General features: G+C 42.6%; 1 protein-coding gene across 1 annotated transcript in view; it reads left to right on the plus strand.

The window, feature by feature from the left end:
• The window catches only part of PIEZO2 (piezo type mechanosensitive ion channel component 2), a 1,301,103-nt gene that overhangs the window by 1,064,179 nt on the left and 223,139 nt on the right, over positions 1 to 13,785 (plus strand). The window contains exon 36 of the mRNA XM_029587157.1: positions 1,232 to 1,425. Within this exon, the coding sequence (XP_029443017.1) occupies positions 1,232 to 1,425 (194 nt within the window). The remainder of the gene's footprint in view (positions 1 to 1,231; positions 1,426 to 13,785) is intronic.

Here is a 13,785-nt window from a genome sequence, read left to right on the forward strand (position 1 = left end):
TGGGAAAATGAGGAAGACTGAAGACTGAGAAGAAAAAAGGGCATATGAAACAGAAATGAAATAGGGGAGGTAGAAGATTAAAAGTGGAGAGAGTGTCTGGGGATCTAGAAGATAGCAAGAAAAGAGAGGTACAGAGATGTTGATAGGAGAGCATAAGAGAGGGTGACAGGAGGTAATAGGAGAGCTTAGATGGGGATGTGAGTGAAAGGAAAAGGGAATGATTGGGAGAGGTGAGCAGGAGTGGTTGGAGAAAGCACATCTACACGAGGATGATTAGTGGCAGTAGTAGAGAGTGCTGCCTTTTCATAGGTAGGTTATATTTCCATTTGACTCCTGTGAATTAGTGCTATTAACAGTATGGCAAACTTACTATATAGGTTCTGAATGACTTGTAGTGTTTTTACTTCACAAAATGCCTGATAGTGGAGTGAATTTGTGTTGCTGTTACTAAGGCAACATCAGAATTAATTCATTTTCTTTTTTTGTGTGTATTGTGAGTTGTAAGAGAAACCACCTAGTTCTGCTCTGTACCCATCATTGCTGGTGTTGGTGGGCACGGGGTATATTTTCAGACATGGAGATGCAGGGTTTCTTTTTTTTGGGGGGGGGGGGGCGTTCCCAACCTGTATATAGACCCCAAACTTCACTGATATTTTTCAGCCTTCCTGAGGGGTAGAGGAGGGGATAGGTGTGGGGCATGGCACCAACAGCGCCTAGGGGCAGCAAAAACCTAAATTTGTCACTGGGAGGGGGAATGGTTAGATGGGATTGCTTAAGGATCATGGTTAGTGGGAGAATGGGGGCCGAAGAAGCTGCAAATGGTGACATGAGTGAAACTGATATTTTTCATGCAGGGGAGGTAAGGGAGTAACGCCAATTTCAGTTTTTGTTCAGGGAGCCTGTTATCCTAAAGACGCCCCTTATGGATAGTCACTGCTGCTTATGTGAATCACTAATTACCCAGATACATAGCTTTTAAAATTGTTCTCACTGGGATTGCAGTATGGGAATGCAGTATCAGTTTCTTAACTAACCCTTCTTTCTCTCTCTCTCTCTCTCTAATGTGGAAAGCTCCAGAAAATTAATATCCTGTCACTTTTTTTTTGCTGGCTGATTTTGTGATGTTGTATCTAGCAAAATGAACAAAGAGCATCAAGAGCTAGCAGATAATAGAGTTTTATACTTCTATGCACTTCCTGCCTAACTTAGTGGGTTTTTTTTTTCTTCTCAGGGCAATGTTCCAACGCGTGAGAGTATCCACATGTATTATCAGAACCATATGATGAACCTTTCCAGGGAGTCTGGACTGGACAGGATTGATGAAGAACCCGATTCTGCTTCAGGTTTACAAAATTCTGGTAGGATGATGGGGAGCCGGAGAATGGACAGCTTGGATTCTGCAGCTTCTCATGACAGTATCTCCAGGTATTCCAAACATAAGAAAGAACTTTTCACATTATGTATTAAAAGATAAATCATGAGCAATGTACTAAAGTGCCACCCCAGCTGGACCATAGATTGATTCACTGTTAAGCATAGTCAAGACACTCTGGTTTTGAAAATGGTTTCTATTTTTAGGAGCATTTCCAATTCTGAGTGCATAGGGGGCATGTTTTGTGACCTATATATGGAAGATATACAAAACTACAAACTTACTACTTTACCAACCTGCAGCCACAAATCAGATGATCAGTTACTGGGAAAAGCTGAATTGAATGATTTAAGTTTTCAAGTTCAATTTTTTTCACTTAACAAACATCTAATGGAGAGCCATATACCTGTCATATAAATGATTTCAATTGGCTCTTATAATGTTCATTGGTCTGTTGAGACAGGCATCTGCATAAATGATAATAAATCCAAATGTCTATACCATGATTGCCAGGTATAAATATTGCATGATAGTATCTGACAGTATCAGCTTAAACAGTAGCCAAAAGCTTATGGATTTTATACATTAGACTGCTGGTTGTCTAATGACTTAATCATAGAAAATGCTACAGTGAACACTTTAAAAAAAAGAAACAACTATATTTGCAAATACAGTTATGGTTTTCAGTTTCAAACTTTTTAAGGAAATATTTAAAGTTAACATGTATTTCAGGGTGATTTGATAGGTCCAAGGGATGGACGTCTGCGAGAGTGGGGAAGGATTGCAAAGTAAGGAGGAGGAGGAGGAGGTCAGTATTTGGCCTCACCCTCTTTGCCTCTCTCCCCCCTTAATTTTAGTTCCTCAGCTCACATTCCCCTTCACCCATTGTGGAGATATCTTCACAAAATTAAAAACAAAAAGAGTCTGGAAATTACAGTATGCCTGCATTCCACAAAAATATGCCTGAGAACATGCCCCCAAAAAAAGATTCACTGACAGATGAAAACCACAATAATAAATCAATAGATCATCACATCATATTCATATGAGTCACATAATTTACATCCTGAATGAATTGAATACTTCCCTTCAATTACAATTTACTGTATTTGGGTTCAACTCTATTGTAAGCATCACAAGGTATAAGTTTAGCTGATTGTTGCTGCTACTGTTCTACCTCAAGGCTGACCAACTCCAGTCCTCAAAAGCCACAAACAGGCCAGGTTTTCAGGATATCCATGATGAATATGCATGAAATAGATTTGCATGCACTGCCTCCATTGTATTCTGATCTCTCTCATGAATATTCATCGTGGAAATCCTGAAAACCAGGCCTGTGTGTGGCTCTTGAAGACTGGATATGGCCAAACATGCTCTAGTAACAGATAATTGCTGTTGTGAGGATTTTGTTCTTAACGGCAATGATTGTAAGTAGGCCTTAAACACCAATTGGATTATTATTTAAAGAAACTAATTTTTAAAAAGTGTTTCTGTATAATTTTCATGATATATGCTTAATTTTTTAGCTAGGTTCATTTTTTTTACATCTTTGCTATTGTCTGGGAACAGTAGATTGTTCAGTTTTACTTTTATTCTCCTAGTTTTTGACACCATGAAACAGTTACAAGCCTTATTTTGGATGGATGATGTCATAAACACAGGGCCAGATTTAAGATGTGGGTACTCATAGGCAGAGTGCCATGGCATTACCCCTTTGAAGCTGTACTGGCACATGGTTCTGAAGCAAGTACCTTTTTTGGCCTCAATATTTGATACCTTCAAAATCTGGCCTTCATGAGCAGGGGATACACAGTCTGATTTCCCAGATTAGTAAACTAAGGTATCAATGTACTTAGTTTCATTAATATCAGCATTTAACATGGTGTTTAATGTGTTAATTGCTGATGTTAATGGGATGCAAATGGGATGCAAGTTAACATAGGCATACTATATGCACATTAAAGTATGAGGATTAATGTGGGCACTATCAAAAAGAAATTAATTAAACCTCCCCAAGGTGTTATTTTTTTCCTGTGCTTATTGAGTTTTTAGAATTTTTGCACCTTATTATCTTATTAGCACACATTTTGTATTAATAATAATATTACTGCAAACTAGGGGGCCAATGCAAAAAAAAAAAAGCACGGAAAACAGGCGCTGAAAAGTTAGCGCCTGCTTTCTTAATGCGTGTATGGCGCCTGCAAGAGGAGCATCATGCTATATTATAATTAGAGGGTCGCATTAGCAAGGAGGCACCTCCTTGCTAATGCGACCCCGTGGTTACCGGCGGTCTGCCGGTTATGAACACTGACGCCAATAAATTCAGCATCAGTTTTCATAACTGCAGTCCGCCAGTTATGAAAACCGACACCAAGTTTATCGGCGACGGTCTTCCTAAGGCGGCCGGCTGAGGTTTTTTTTAAACTTTTAAAAGAAGTACAGAAAAGCAGTTTTTTCTGCTTTTCTGTACTTATTTATTTTATTTATTTAAAACTTTTCTATACCAACATTCATATAGCATATCACATCGGTTTACATGGAACTGGGATTATATAACTTTGGAAAAGGAAAGAGAAATTACATGGAACAAGGGGCTACGAAACTTGGTTGTAAGTGGAGAGAGATAGCAAAATTGAGAGGACAGTGGCTGAGAGGTAACAGATAATATTCAGGCATAATTAACATAATTGTTAATGTTATAATATAACATATTAATTAACATAAAATATAATATACAATGCTAACTGATAAAATTGAGGTATTCTTAAATAAAAGGGTAGAAGGAAATAATGGGTCGGCGAAGAGGCTAAGGGGAGGAGGGGAATAGGGATAAGGGTCGGTGATGAGAGAAGAATAGTGCTATAGTAAGTACCTTTGGTAATTACAAGAGTATGAGAAGCTAAATAGAAGTACAGTAGTAATCAAAACTAGGAGGTGAAACGAGCAGTAGCAGGTAAGGTGGAGGAGGGACTTGATTATGGGAAGGCTTGTTTGAACAGCCAAGTTTTTAGTTTTTTTTTAAAGGTCTGAGTACAGTGTTCCTGGCATAGTTCTGAGGGCATAGAGTTCCATAGTGAAGGTCCCGCTAAGGAAAAGGCACGTTCTTTCGTGGAAATGTGGTGGATAAGTTTGGGTCATGGTATGTAGAGGGATCCTTTGTAGGCAGATCTGATGGGTCTTTTCGATGTGTAGTAGTGCAAGGAATCGTTTAACCAGTGGGTATGCTGTTTGTGAAGGGTCTTGTGAATAATAGTAAGACTCTTATGGAATATTCTAAAGCAAATTGGGAGCCAGTGGAGATCTTTGAGGATAGGTGTGATGTGTTCATTTCGGCAGGTGTTGGTGATGATTCTGACCGCAGCATTTTGGAGCATTTGGGTGATTGTGGGAGGGCCTAGGAGAAGAGTATTGCAATAGTCGATTTTAGAGAATAGAGTAGCTTGGAGGACTGTGCAAAAGTTGTTGAGGTGGAGGAGAGGTCTTAATTTTTTTAGAACTTGGAGTTTAAAGTAACAGTCTTTTATTGTGGTGTTGATGAATTTTTTTAGGTTCAGCTGGCTGTCAAGGACGAAACCAAGGTATTTTCAATGCGCTCAGCTATTAACGCCTACTCCAGGCAGGCGTTAATAGCTGAGCGATAAATGTGCGTTTGAGACGCACATTTATTTTTTTTCTTTTCGAGTGAACGAGTAATAGCCTCATTCACATGCATTTCCATGTGATGAGCGCTATCCCATCCACTCTGCGTTGGATGCTCGTTAAATAGGCACTAATCCCCCTATTGCATTAGGGGGTGGATTAGCGCCTATTGTAAATGTAAACTAATCCCAATAATACCTCCACCTAACCATGAAATTGCCATCTTCAACACTAACAATATACAAATATGCCTTATATACTGCCCTCCCAGTTTACTAGAGCTAAATATGTCACCACTAATCGAGTTTCTGACAACACATCTGAACACCTCTAAACCTATCATAGTGTTAGGTGACTTTAATCTACACATGGACATCCAACCCCTTTCTAACACATGCCAGACACTAATGGATTACATCAACATAAGATAACTCATGAATATAAGTTCTCTTATGTTGATGTAATTATATACATAGAGAGAACCTAGTATAGACTTTACCCTCAGTAGACACTAATGGATGCCATGACAGCACTAGGGTTTTCACTAATAACCGATAAACCAACACACAGAGCCGGACACTCACTTGATCTAACATTCATAAATAGCAACTATCTAGAACACTTAGCAACAAGCTGCACACAAATTACTTGGTCTGACCACCTCCTTATTCAGTCCAATATTAATATTCTCAATCCTCAGACCATACAAACTCATAATCCCATAGAATTTAAATATCGACCACCCTATAACAACGATGAACTAAAGGACAAATTAGAAGAAGAACTAAAAGACATAACACTTAATGATTGTAACTCAGCCAAGGAACTCTGGTTAGACTCAGCCAAAAAAATAGCTGATGAAATAATCCCCATCAAAACAATAACTATCAAAGAAACAAAACAAAATAACCACTGGCATGATGCAAAAATAAAAGATGCAAAAAGAAAGCTCAGAAAATTTGAAAAAAAACTGGAGAAAACACAAAACAACTGAAAACCTAACCAAATTCAGGAAACATCCAGCTTTCTACAAACATCTGATCCTTAATACTAAAAAAGAATACTATTCCAATAAAATAGAAAAGTTTGCCAATAACCCAAGAACCTTATTCTCCATAGTAATGAATCTCACAAATGACAAACAAGAATCACCTCAAAGTCTTCCTGAATCAAAATGCAATGAATTAGCTAAATTTTTTAGTTACAAAATATTGAACCTAAGAAACAAACTCCCAAAAAACAGCAAACAAGCAATCGTAATGCAAAAAAGAGATGTTAATATATGGTCCTCATTCATATAAATATCAGAACAAGAAGCTGAATCAATGATAAAAAATATAAACCCTGCTCCACACAAAATCAATACAATACCAACAACTGAGATAAAAAAGATTACCAATGTAGTAAGCCCAACACTAACTAATATCATAAACCTATCCCTAACTGAAGGATTAATGCCAGATACACTAAAAGGGGCAATCATTAAACCAATCATCAAAAAGAAAAACCCACTAATACTCATTAACTACCGCCCAGTCTCAAACCTCCCTTTATTAGCTAAATTAATAGAGAAAACAGTACAGAAACAGCTAGCTGAACAACTAGACAATAATAACATACTGTACCCTTCACAACACGGATTCCGAAAACACTACAGCAGTGAGACATTACTTCTCTCACTAACAGACAACATACTAAGAGGTTTTGATAACAGTAAACATTAGATCCTTATAATGCTCGACTTATCTGCAGCCTTTGATACAGTAAACCACAAAATACTACTAAAAAGACTTGAAGAAATTGGATTATGTGACAAAGCAATAAACTGGTTCAGATCCTACCTAAACAATAGGTTCTTTCAAGTCCAGATAAAAAAACACATTATCAGAAAAAATTAAACTTGAAACAGGAGTACCTCAGGGTTCAGCGCTGTCTGCTACCTTCTTTAACATATATATGCTACCCTTATGTCATCTGCTGGCAGGCCTAGGGATAATACATTACATTTACGCAGACGACATTCAGTTAATTCTACCAATAGACGACACAATTGAAAAAACATTGTCTAGCTAACATGTACCTAGACATAATTAAACAACTACTAAACCAAATGGAACTGGTTATCAACATTGACAAAACTGAATTCCTTCACCTTGCGAGAAAACATACTGAAATCCTTCAAACACCGGTAACCCTAAGAAATAACCAGAAAATTGAGCTATCCGAAAAAGTAAGGAATCTGGGAGTAATAATGGACCCAGAAATCAACCTGAAGCAACACATATCTATAAAAGTAAGAGAAGGCTACGCAAAACCTATGGGCCTCAGAAGATTGAAACCATTACTCACACCCGCCCACTTCAGAACAGTATTGCAAACACTTATCTTTTCCAGCACTGATAACTGCAATGCACTCTTACTAGGACTCCCAAGCACATCGATAAGACCACTCCAGATACTTCAAAATACTGCAGCCAGAATACTGACAGGAAAAAAGAGGAGGGACCATATAACTGAAACTCTAGTAGACTTACACTGGTTGCCCATCATTAATAACATATTTCCCCCCGTCAATGACAACTCATTTAAAATTATATAAATTAGCCCACTCTAAGCTGTTTTATGTACATAATTTCATTCAATTTGTTGATAAACACCCGGTTGACCTCAGTTATACCCTGTTTGTTTCAACTGTTAACAAAATGTTTTGTATATATTATTGACAAAATGTACTAAGTTGTTATACCTGTAAACCGGAGTGAAGGCATCTAGCTATACTTCAGTATAAAAAAACATTTAAATAAATAAAGAGCACTGCTATGGACCATGGAAACCAGGGTTCAAACCCAACTGCTGCTCCTTGTGACCTTGGGCAAGTCACTTTACCCTCTGTTGCCTCAGGTACAAGCTTAGATTGTGAGACCTCTTAGAACAGGGAAATACCTTCAGTACCTGATTGTAAACCACTTTGAAGTGTCAAAAAACAGAATATAAATCTAAATAAATAAATATTCAAGTAAAGGGTGGTTAGCCAGAACAGTGGTTCATATCTGGGGTGAGAAGAGTGCCAGAAGTTAGCATGGGGCACATTTAAAACTAATCGGAGAAAGTTCTATTTTACTCAACGCACAATTAAACTCTGGAATTTGTTGCCAGAGGATGTGGTTAGTGCAGTTAGTATAGCTGTGTTTAAAAAAGGATTGGATAAGTTCTTGGAGGAGAAGTCCATTACCTGCTATTAAGTTCACTTAGAGAATAGCCACTGCCATTAGCAATGGTAACATGGAATAGACGTAGCTTTTGGGTACTTGCCAGGTTCTTATGGCCTGGATTGACCACTGTTGTAAACAGGATGCTGGGCTTGATGGACCCTTGGTCTGACCCAGTATGGAATTTTCTTATGTTCTTAGAATGGGGTGTTGGTGTTACGAACCAGGAGGTGGACCCTTGGTCCGAGATAGGGTTAGCACTATCTAGGAGAGAGTTAACCCTCTTAGGTCTCTATCGTCGAAAGGCAAGACCAGATAGAATGGCAGTTGCACCGGTACTTCACCACTGTAGAGCCATGGTTCCCCCAGGAGGAGCCTGTAGGAACCTGGGCCGCTTGGACTTAGGTGATTGGAAGAAAACTGAAAATAGTCTGGATGCAGGTACCTCCTGCTGGTCGGAAAATCCAGACATCTGGCACCTCCAGCGAGTTGGTAGTCCAGTCCAGTAGTCCAAGCCAGGAGAATGGTCGAAAGCCGGTCCAGCGGTGAATCCCGGAGAATGGTCAGAAGCCGGTCCAGTGGTAAATCCAGGAGAATGGTCAGAAGCCGGTCCAGAGGTCAAGCCAAGAGAATCCGTCCAACGAGAGAGGAGAAGCAGAACACAGAAGAACCGGAACAGGAACCAGAAGTCCAACAGTGAGTATCAGGAACACAGGAATCAATCAGACCAGAAGTCACGATACCAAGGCAAGGTCTGAGGACCAGACCTTGCCTTGAATACTTAAAACCATGGGAGGAGACCCGGGAAGAGCCATGACAACTTCCTATCGTGGCCCCTTTAAATTTGACCTTCAGCCGCTCGCGCGGCTCTAAGCAGAGCCAGAGGGGGAGGAGTCAGCCCGACCGAGAAGGAGCCAAGCAGCCAGGACTAGCAGCGGCAGTGGCCACAAGGATATCGCTAAGAGAGGCTGCCTGCCTATGCAGGAGTCTCAGAGACGGCCCGACACCTAGGGTAAGCTCTCGGTCCCGGTCGCGGACTGCCGCGGCCAATTGCCATGACACCCAGCCCTGGTTGTGGACTTCTGCGGCTGGCGGCCATAACAGTACCCTCTCCTTTAGGCCTCCCTCTAGAAGGTTTAGGTTTTCCCAGGTGTTCAGAGTGAAAGTTTTTGAGAAGAGTCTTATCCAGGATGTTCTTAGCAGGCTCCCAGAATTCTCCTCAGGCCCTAATCCCTCCCATGCCAGAAGGTATTCCCATGTGTTTCCTCGTTTTCGGACATCAAGCACCTCACGCATCTAGTATATAGTCTCCTCCTCTGCCCTGGGTGAGGGGCTTCAGGAAACTTCCGAGTAGGCCAAGTGAGGATCAACGGTTTCAGAAGCGACGTGTGGAAAGAATTATGGATCCTTAATGTCGCCGGTAAACGAAGTTGATAAATCACAGGACCTAGCTGACTCAGCACCGGAAAAGGCCCTATATAACGGGGGGCTAATTGCATGGAAGGGACTTTCAAATGGATGTGCCTGGTGCTAAGCCACATCTTTTCACCCAGACGGAACCGAGGAGCTGGTCACCGATGCTTATCCGCAAAAATGGGAGCGCATTCCATTCAATGGAATGCGCTCCCACCAGACATTCGGCTTGAGTTCTGCCACTCTTCATTCAAAAAAAAACTTAAAACCTGGCTCTTTAGCCAAGCTTTTCCAGGACCATGATCATCATTTTTTCCCCTCCAACCAGCAAGAACATATCTTCTTCACAAACCCCCATTTTCCATACCACTACCTACTTCGGTATCTAATCTCTTGCTGCAGGACACTTGAGACTTTCTCACTTATACGTTATAATTTTTATGCTCAATAAGACCTGTCAACTTAATTGTTTAAGTCTTTTTTTTTTTTTTTTCTCCTTTATCTTTTGGTCATCAATGTTACAACGTTATTGTTAAATTTTGAACTTATGTACACTGTTCCAAGTTTCATAACCTTGTTCAATGTAATGCCTTTTGGCAATTTTCATGTTCTGTTTCAATGTAAACCGATGTGATCTTTATTTCATATAGGAACACCGGTATATAAAAATCTAAAAATAAATAAATAAATAAATAAAAGTCTTGGCAGTGTGAGCCGCTTTTCATAGCATCTGTTGGCTATGAAACCAGAGCCTTCTCAATTGTGCTGCAGTAAACTGGGCTGCCGGTGATGACACCGGCAAAGGCAAGGGCGGCCTTGGTTGTCATCCAAATACAATCTGAAAAGGTGAGGCCCCAGTCGAGGTTCAGACGTGCGAATTGTATGAGAACTCCGCCCAAGAGAGGAGTGTCGCCCATTCGTCTTGACGGGAGTTGACATACATCCGTAGAAATTGTTTTAATGTATGATTCGTGTGTTCAGCCTGACTGTTGGCTTGCGGGTGAAATGTGGTGGTAATGTCCAAGGATATGCGAAACTTCTTACAAAGATGGATCCAGAAACTGGCCGTGAACTGAGGGCCGTAGTCAGAAGCGATGTGCTGTGGTAGGCCATGGAGGCGAAAGATATGTAGCATGAACAGTTGAGCCAAACAAGGAGCAGACGGGAGGGAGGGTAGCGGGTTGAAGTGGGCCATTTTAGAAAACCGATCCACTACTACCCATATTACTGTATTGCCCTCTGATGGTGGAAGATCCACAATAAAGTCTGTGCAGATATGTGTCCAAGGTTTCATGGGCACAGGCAGTGGTTGTAAAAGTCCCCAAGTTTTCCCAGTAGGAATCTTATGTTGAACACAAGTTGGGCAGGAATCAACATATGCTCGTATATCCTTTTGCATTTCGGGCCACCAAAATTATTGTTGAAGAAGTGTTTGGGTCCGAGCTCATCCAGGATGCCTGGCTAACTGGGAATCATGCCCCCAGGCCAGTACTTTGTTACACAGTCTCTTGGGCACCACCGTCTTACCAGGTGGAATGGTGAATGTCATTGAGAGGGTGATGCAAGCCGGATCTATAATATGTTGAATGGGCTCCTCTATGTCTTCAGTGGAGAAGGATCGGGATAGGGCATCTGCCTTAATGTTCTTGTTAGCTGGTTGGTATCGAAGTTTAAAGTTAAAACGAGTGAAAAAGAGAGCCCAACGAGCTTGGCGCAGTTTCAGACGTTGGGCTTGTTGGAGGTACACCAGGTTTTTATGGTCAGTGTAGACTGTTATATGATGTTGAGCTCCTTCCAGCCACTGCCGCCACTCCTCCAATGCAAATTTAATGGCAACTATCAAAAATACAAGTCTCTTGAGTTAGTGTTAACTGATCAAATGGGTCAAAAACGATCTTTGCCCCAGCCCTTTGGGATACCGAGGTATGCCCTTCCCTCCAGCACTGGTCAATCAAACTCCAAAAATGCACTCAAAAATCTCTTCATCCAGACCTCTTTCCAAAATGCTTGAATTGCCTTCTATGAGATCCAGGGAGAATCTCCAATTCTCCAACCACCTTTCTTTGAGATCCTGGGTGAATCTATAGCGTCCTACCCTGGTGCTTTGAAATCCTGGCGGAATCTCCAGCAGTGACTCCTATCTCTTCCTCTGTCATCTTCCCACTAACCTTCTCTGGCCTCCTTCCCTCTAAAGCATTGGGCATGCTCCAAAGATCTTTATACCCCAAAAAGCCTATCCCCCCAAAAGGTGGGGTTATAGCAATGGGAGTAATAAAAAATACTAAAACCCCTCCTACTGCCCCTAAATAGAAAAATTACATAGAGAAAATGTTAGTGACTGGCGTAGACCCATCACATTATTATTCCCTTGTTTCCATAATTTAAATACATATACCAACAAAAATTGTGTACAGCTGCAATCGAGAGATTTAGCATGGGTTTTCACCTTCACTAAATCTTTAGTGCATGCTACAACCCAATAGTGCTGTAATTTGGTTTAGTACATTTAAAATCTATGAAACATTACGATGGCCAATTTAGTTTCTAACTGTTCAGAGTTCCAGTGATAGTAACGATATATTATTCAGAGCTGAGTGGCACAGGAAGTTATATTTCAATGACGATGCAGTTCGGGTATGCCTAGAAGCATTACCCCATGCAAGTGCAGACTGTTGAGAATGGCCTCGAAAGGCCTTGCATTCTGTTATGTAACGGGGCCTCGAAAGGCCTTGCATTCTGTTGAGAACAGGGTGTTTAGTGTGCCCATGGGCCTCAGCCCGACCCAGACCTTCAGGGCCGAGCCAAGGGTTGACGGTGGCTCCGCATGGTTGACGGTCGTACCCTCTGCCAGGCCGGCAAGCTCCCAAGGCCAACATCCGAGGATGTTGGAAATTGAATGGTCCTCCAACCATTCCAAGCCCTTTCGGACCTGCTGCGAGCAGCATGGAGCAGCAGGCCTGGCCTGAGGTTGAGGGCCGACGGACCTTGACACGAAGACAAGACTATGAAGATTGATGCAACGGCATCACATGACACGAAGACTTGGGTTGATGCGACGGCATCACATGGCACGAAGACTTGGGTTGATGCCATGACACCAGGACTATGAAGACGTGACACCAGGATCGATGCAACGGCATCGCAGACGAAGACTTGACACCAAGGCTGATGCGGAGACATCACGGACCAGTGGTCGATGCGACGGCATCCTGGACCAGGGTCGATGCAACGACATCAGAAACATGACGCTGAAGTGAAGACATAACGAGGAACTTGGAATCCAGATGAGATGAGAAGTAGGTAAGGCGGACATTGGCACTGTCTCTCAGGGTGCCCTACTCAAGCCACCCGCGGGACTGAGTCGCGGACCACCCTGTCCCACTGCACGCCCTACACAGCCCTTGCAGGCTGGTCACGGACCATGAGGAGAACGGGACAGCGCAGGAAAGATCCAGGACATGACGGCTTGAGAGCGCAGGACAACCGTCCACCTGCAGGCCACTCCAAAAGATGTCATCCGAGGGAGTCCGGCCCACAGGACCAGAAGGCTCAGGAGCACCAGATGAAGACACAGGAACGAACATTCAGGAAGGCAGGAACACCAGGACTTAGAAGATCATCACAAGACACCAGGACACCTGGACGAGGACCTCAGGCATGAAGACTTGACATGATACAAATGGACGAGACGAGAAGCTCCTTGAAAACTAGAAGACCTTACAAAGGTTCTGGCAGGCAGGAGCCTCCAGAGGGGAGTCACCACGATGCAAGGCCAAGAACAAACTGACGGAGCAGCCCTTTATAGGGCTGGAGCAGGAAGTCCCATGGCAAGGTGGGGCCAGCACACTTCCTGTGTCTGGCTCTTTAACCGGTGCCTAAGGAGAGAGCAGGAAGCTGTGCAAGACCGCGGACAGCGGCCTGCACCGAAGCACAATATCAGAAGCGCAGGGCTGGCCTGGGAAGCAGGCCTCGATGACAGCAGCGGCTCCAGCCGCTGCAGGAGGCCCTGGGGGTGGCTCCAGCCGCCGGGCCAGCCCGGGGATGCGGCCTTAGCGCCGCAAAGATGGGAGGCAGCGTCGGGGGTGGTCCCAGCCCCGAAGAAGGCCGCAGCTCCAACCGCGGAGAACAGGGGAAGCACGGGCGGCCTCCGGG

Source organism: Rhinatrema bivittatum, chromosome 2, assembly GCF_901001135.1.
Source record: "Rhinatrema bivittatum chromosome 2, aRhiBiv1.1, whole genome shotgun sequence".
In the NCBI taxonomy this organism is placed as follows: Eukaryota; Metazoa; Chordata; class Amphibia; order Gymnophiona; family Rhinatrematidae; genus Rhinatrema; species Rhinatrema bivittatum.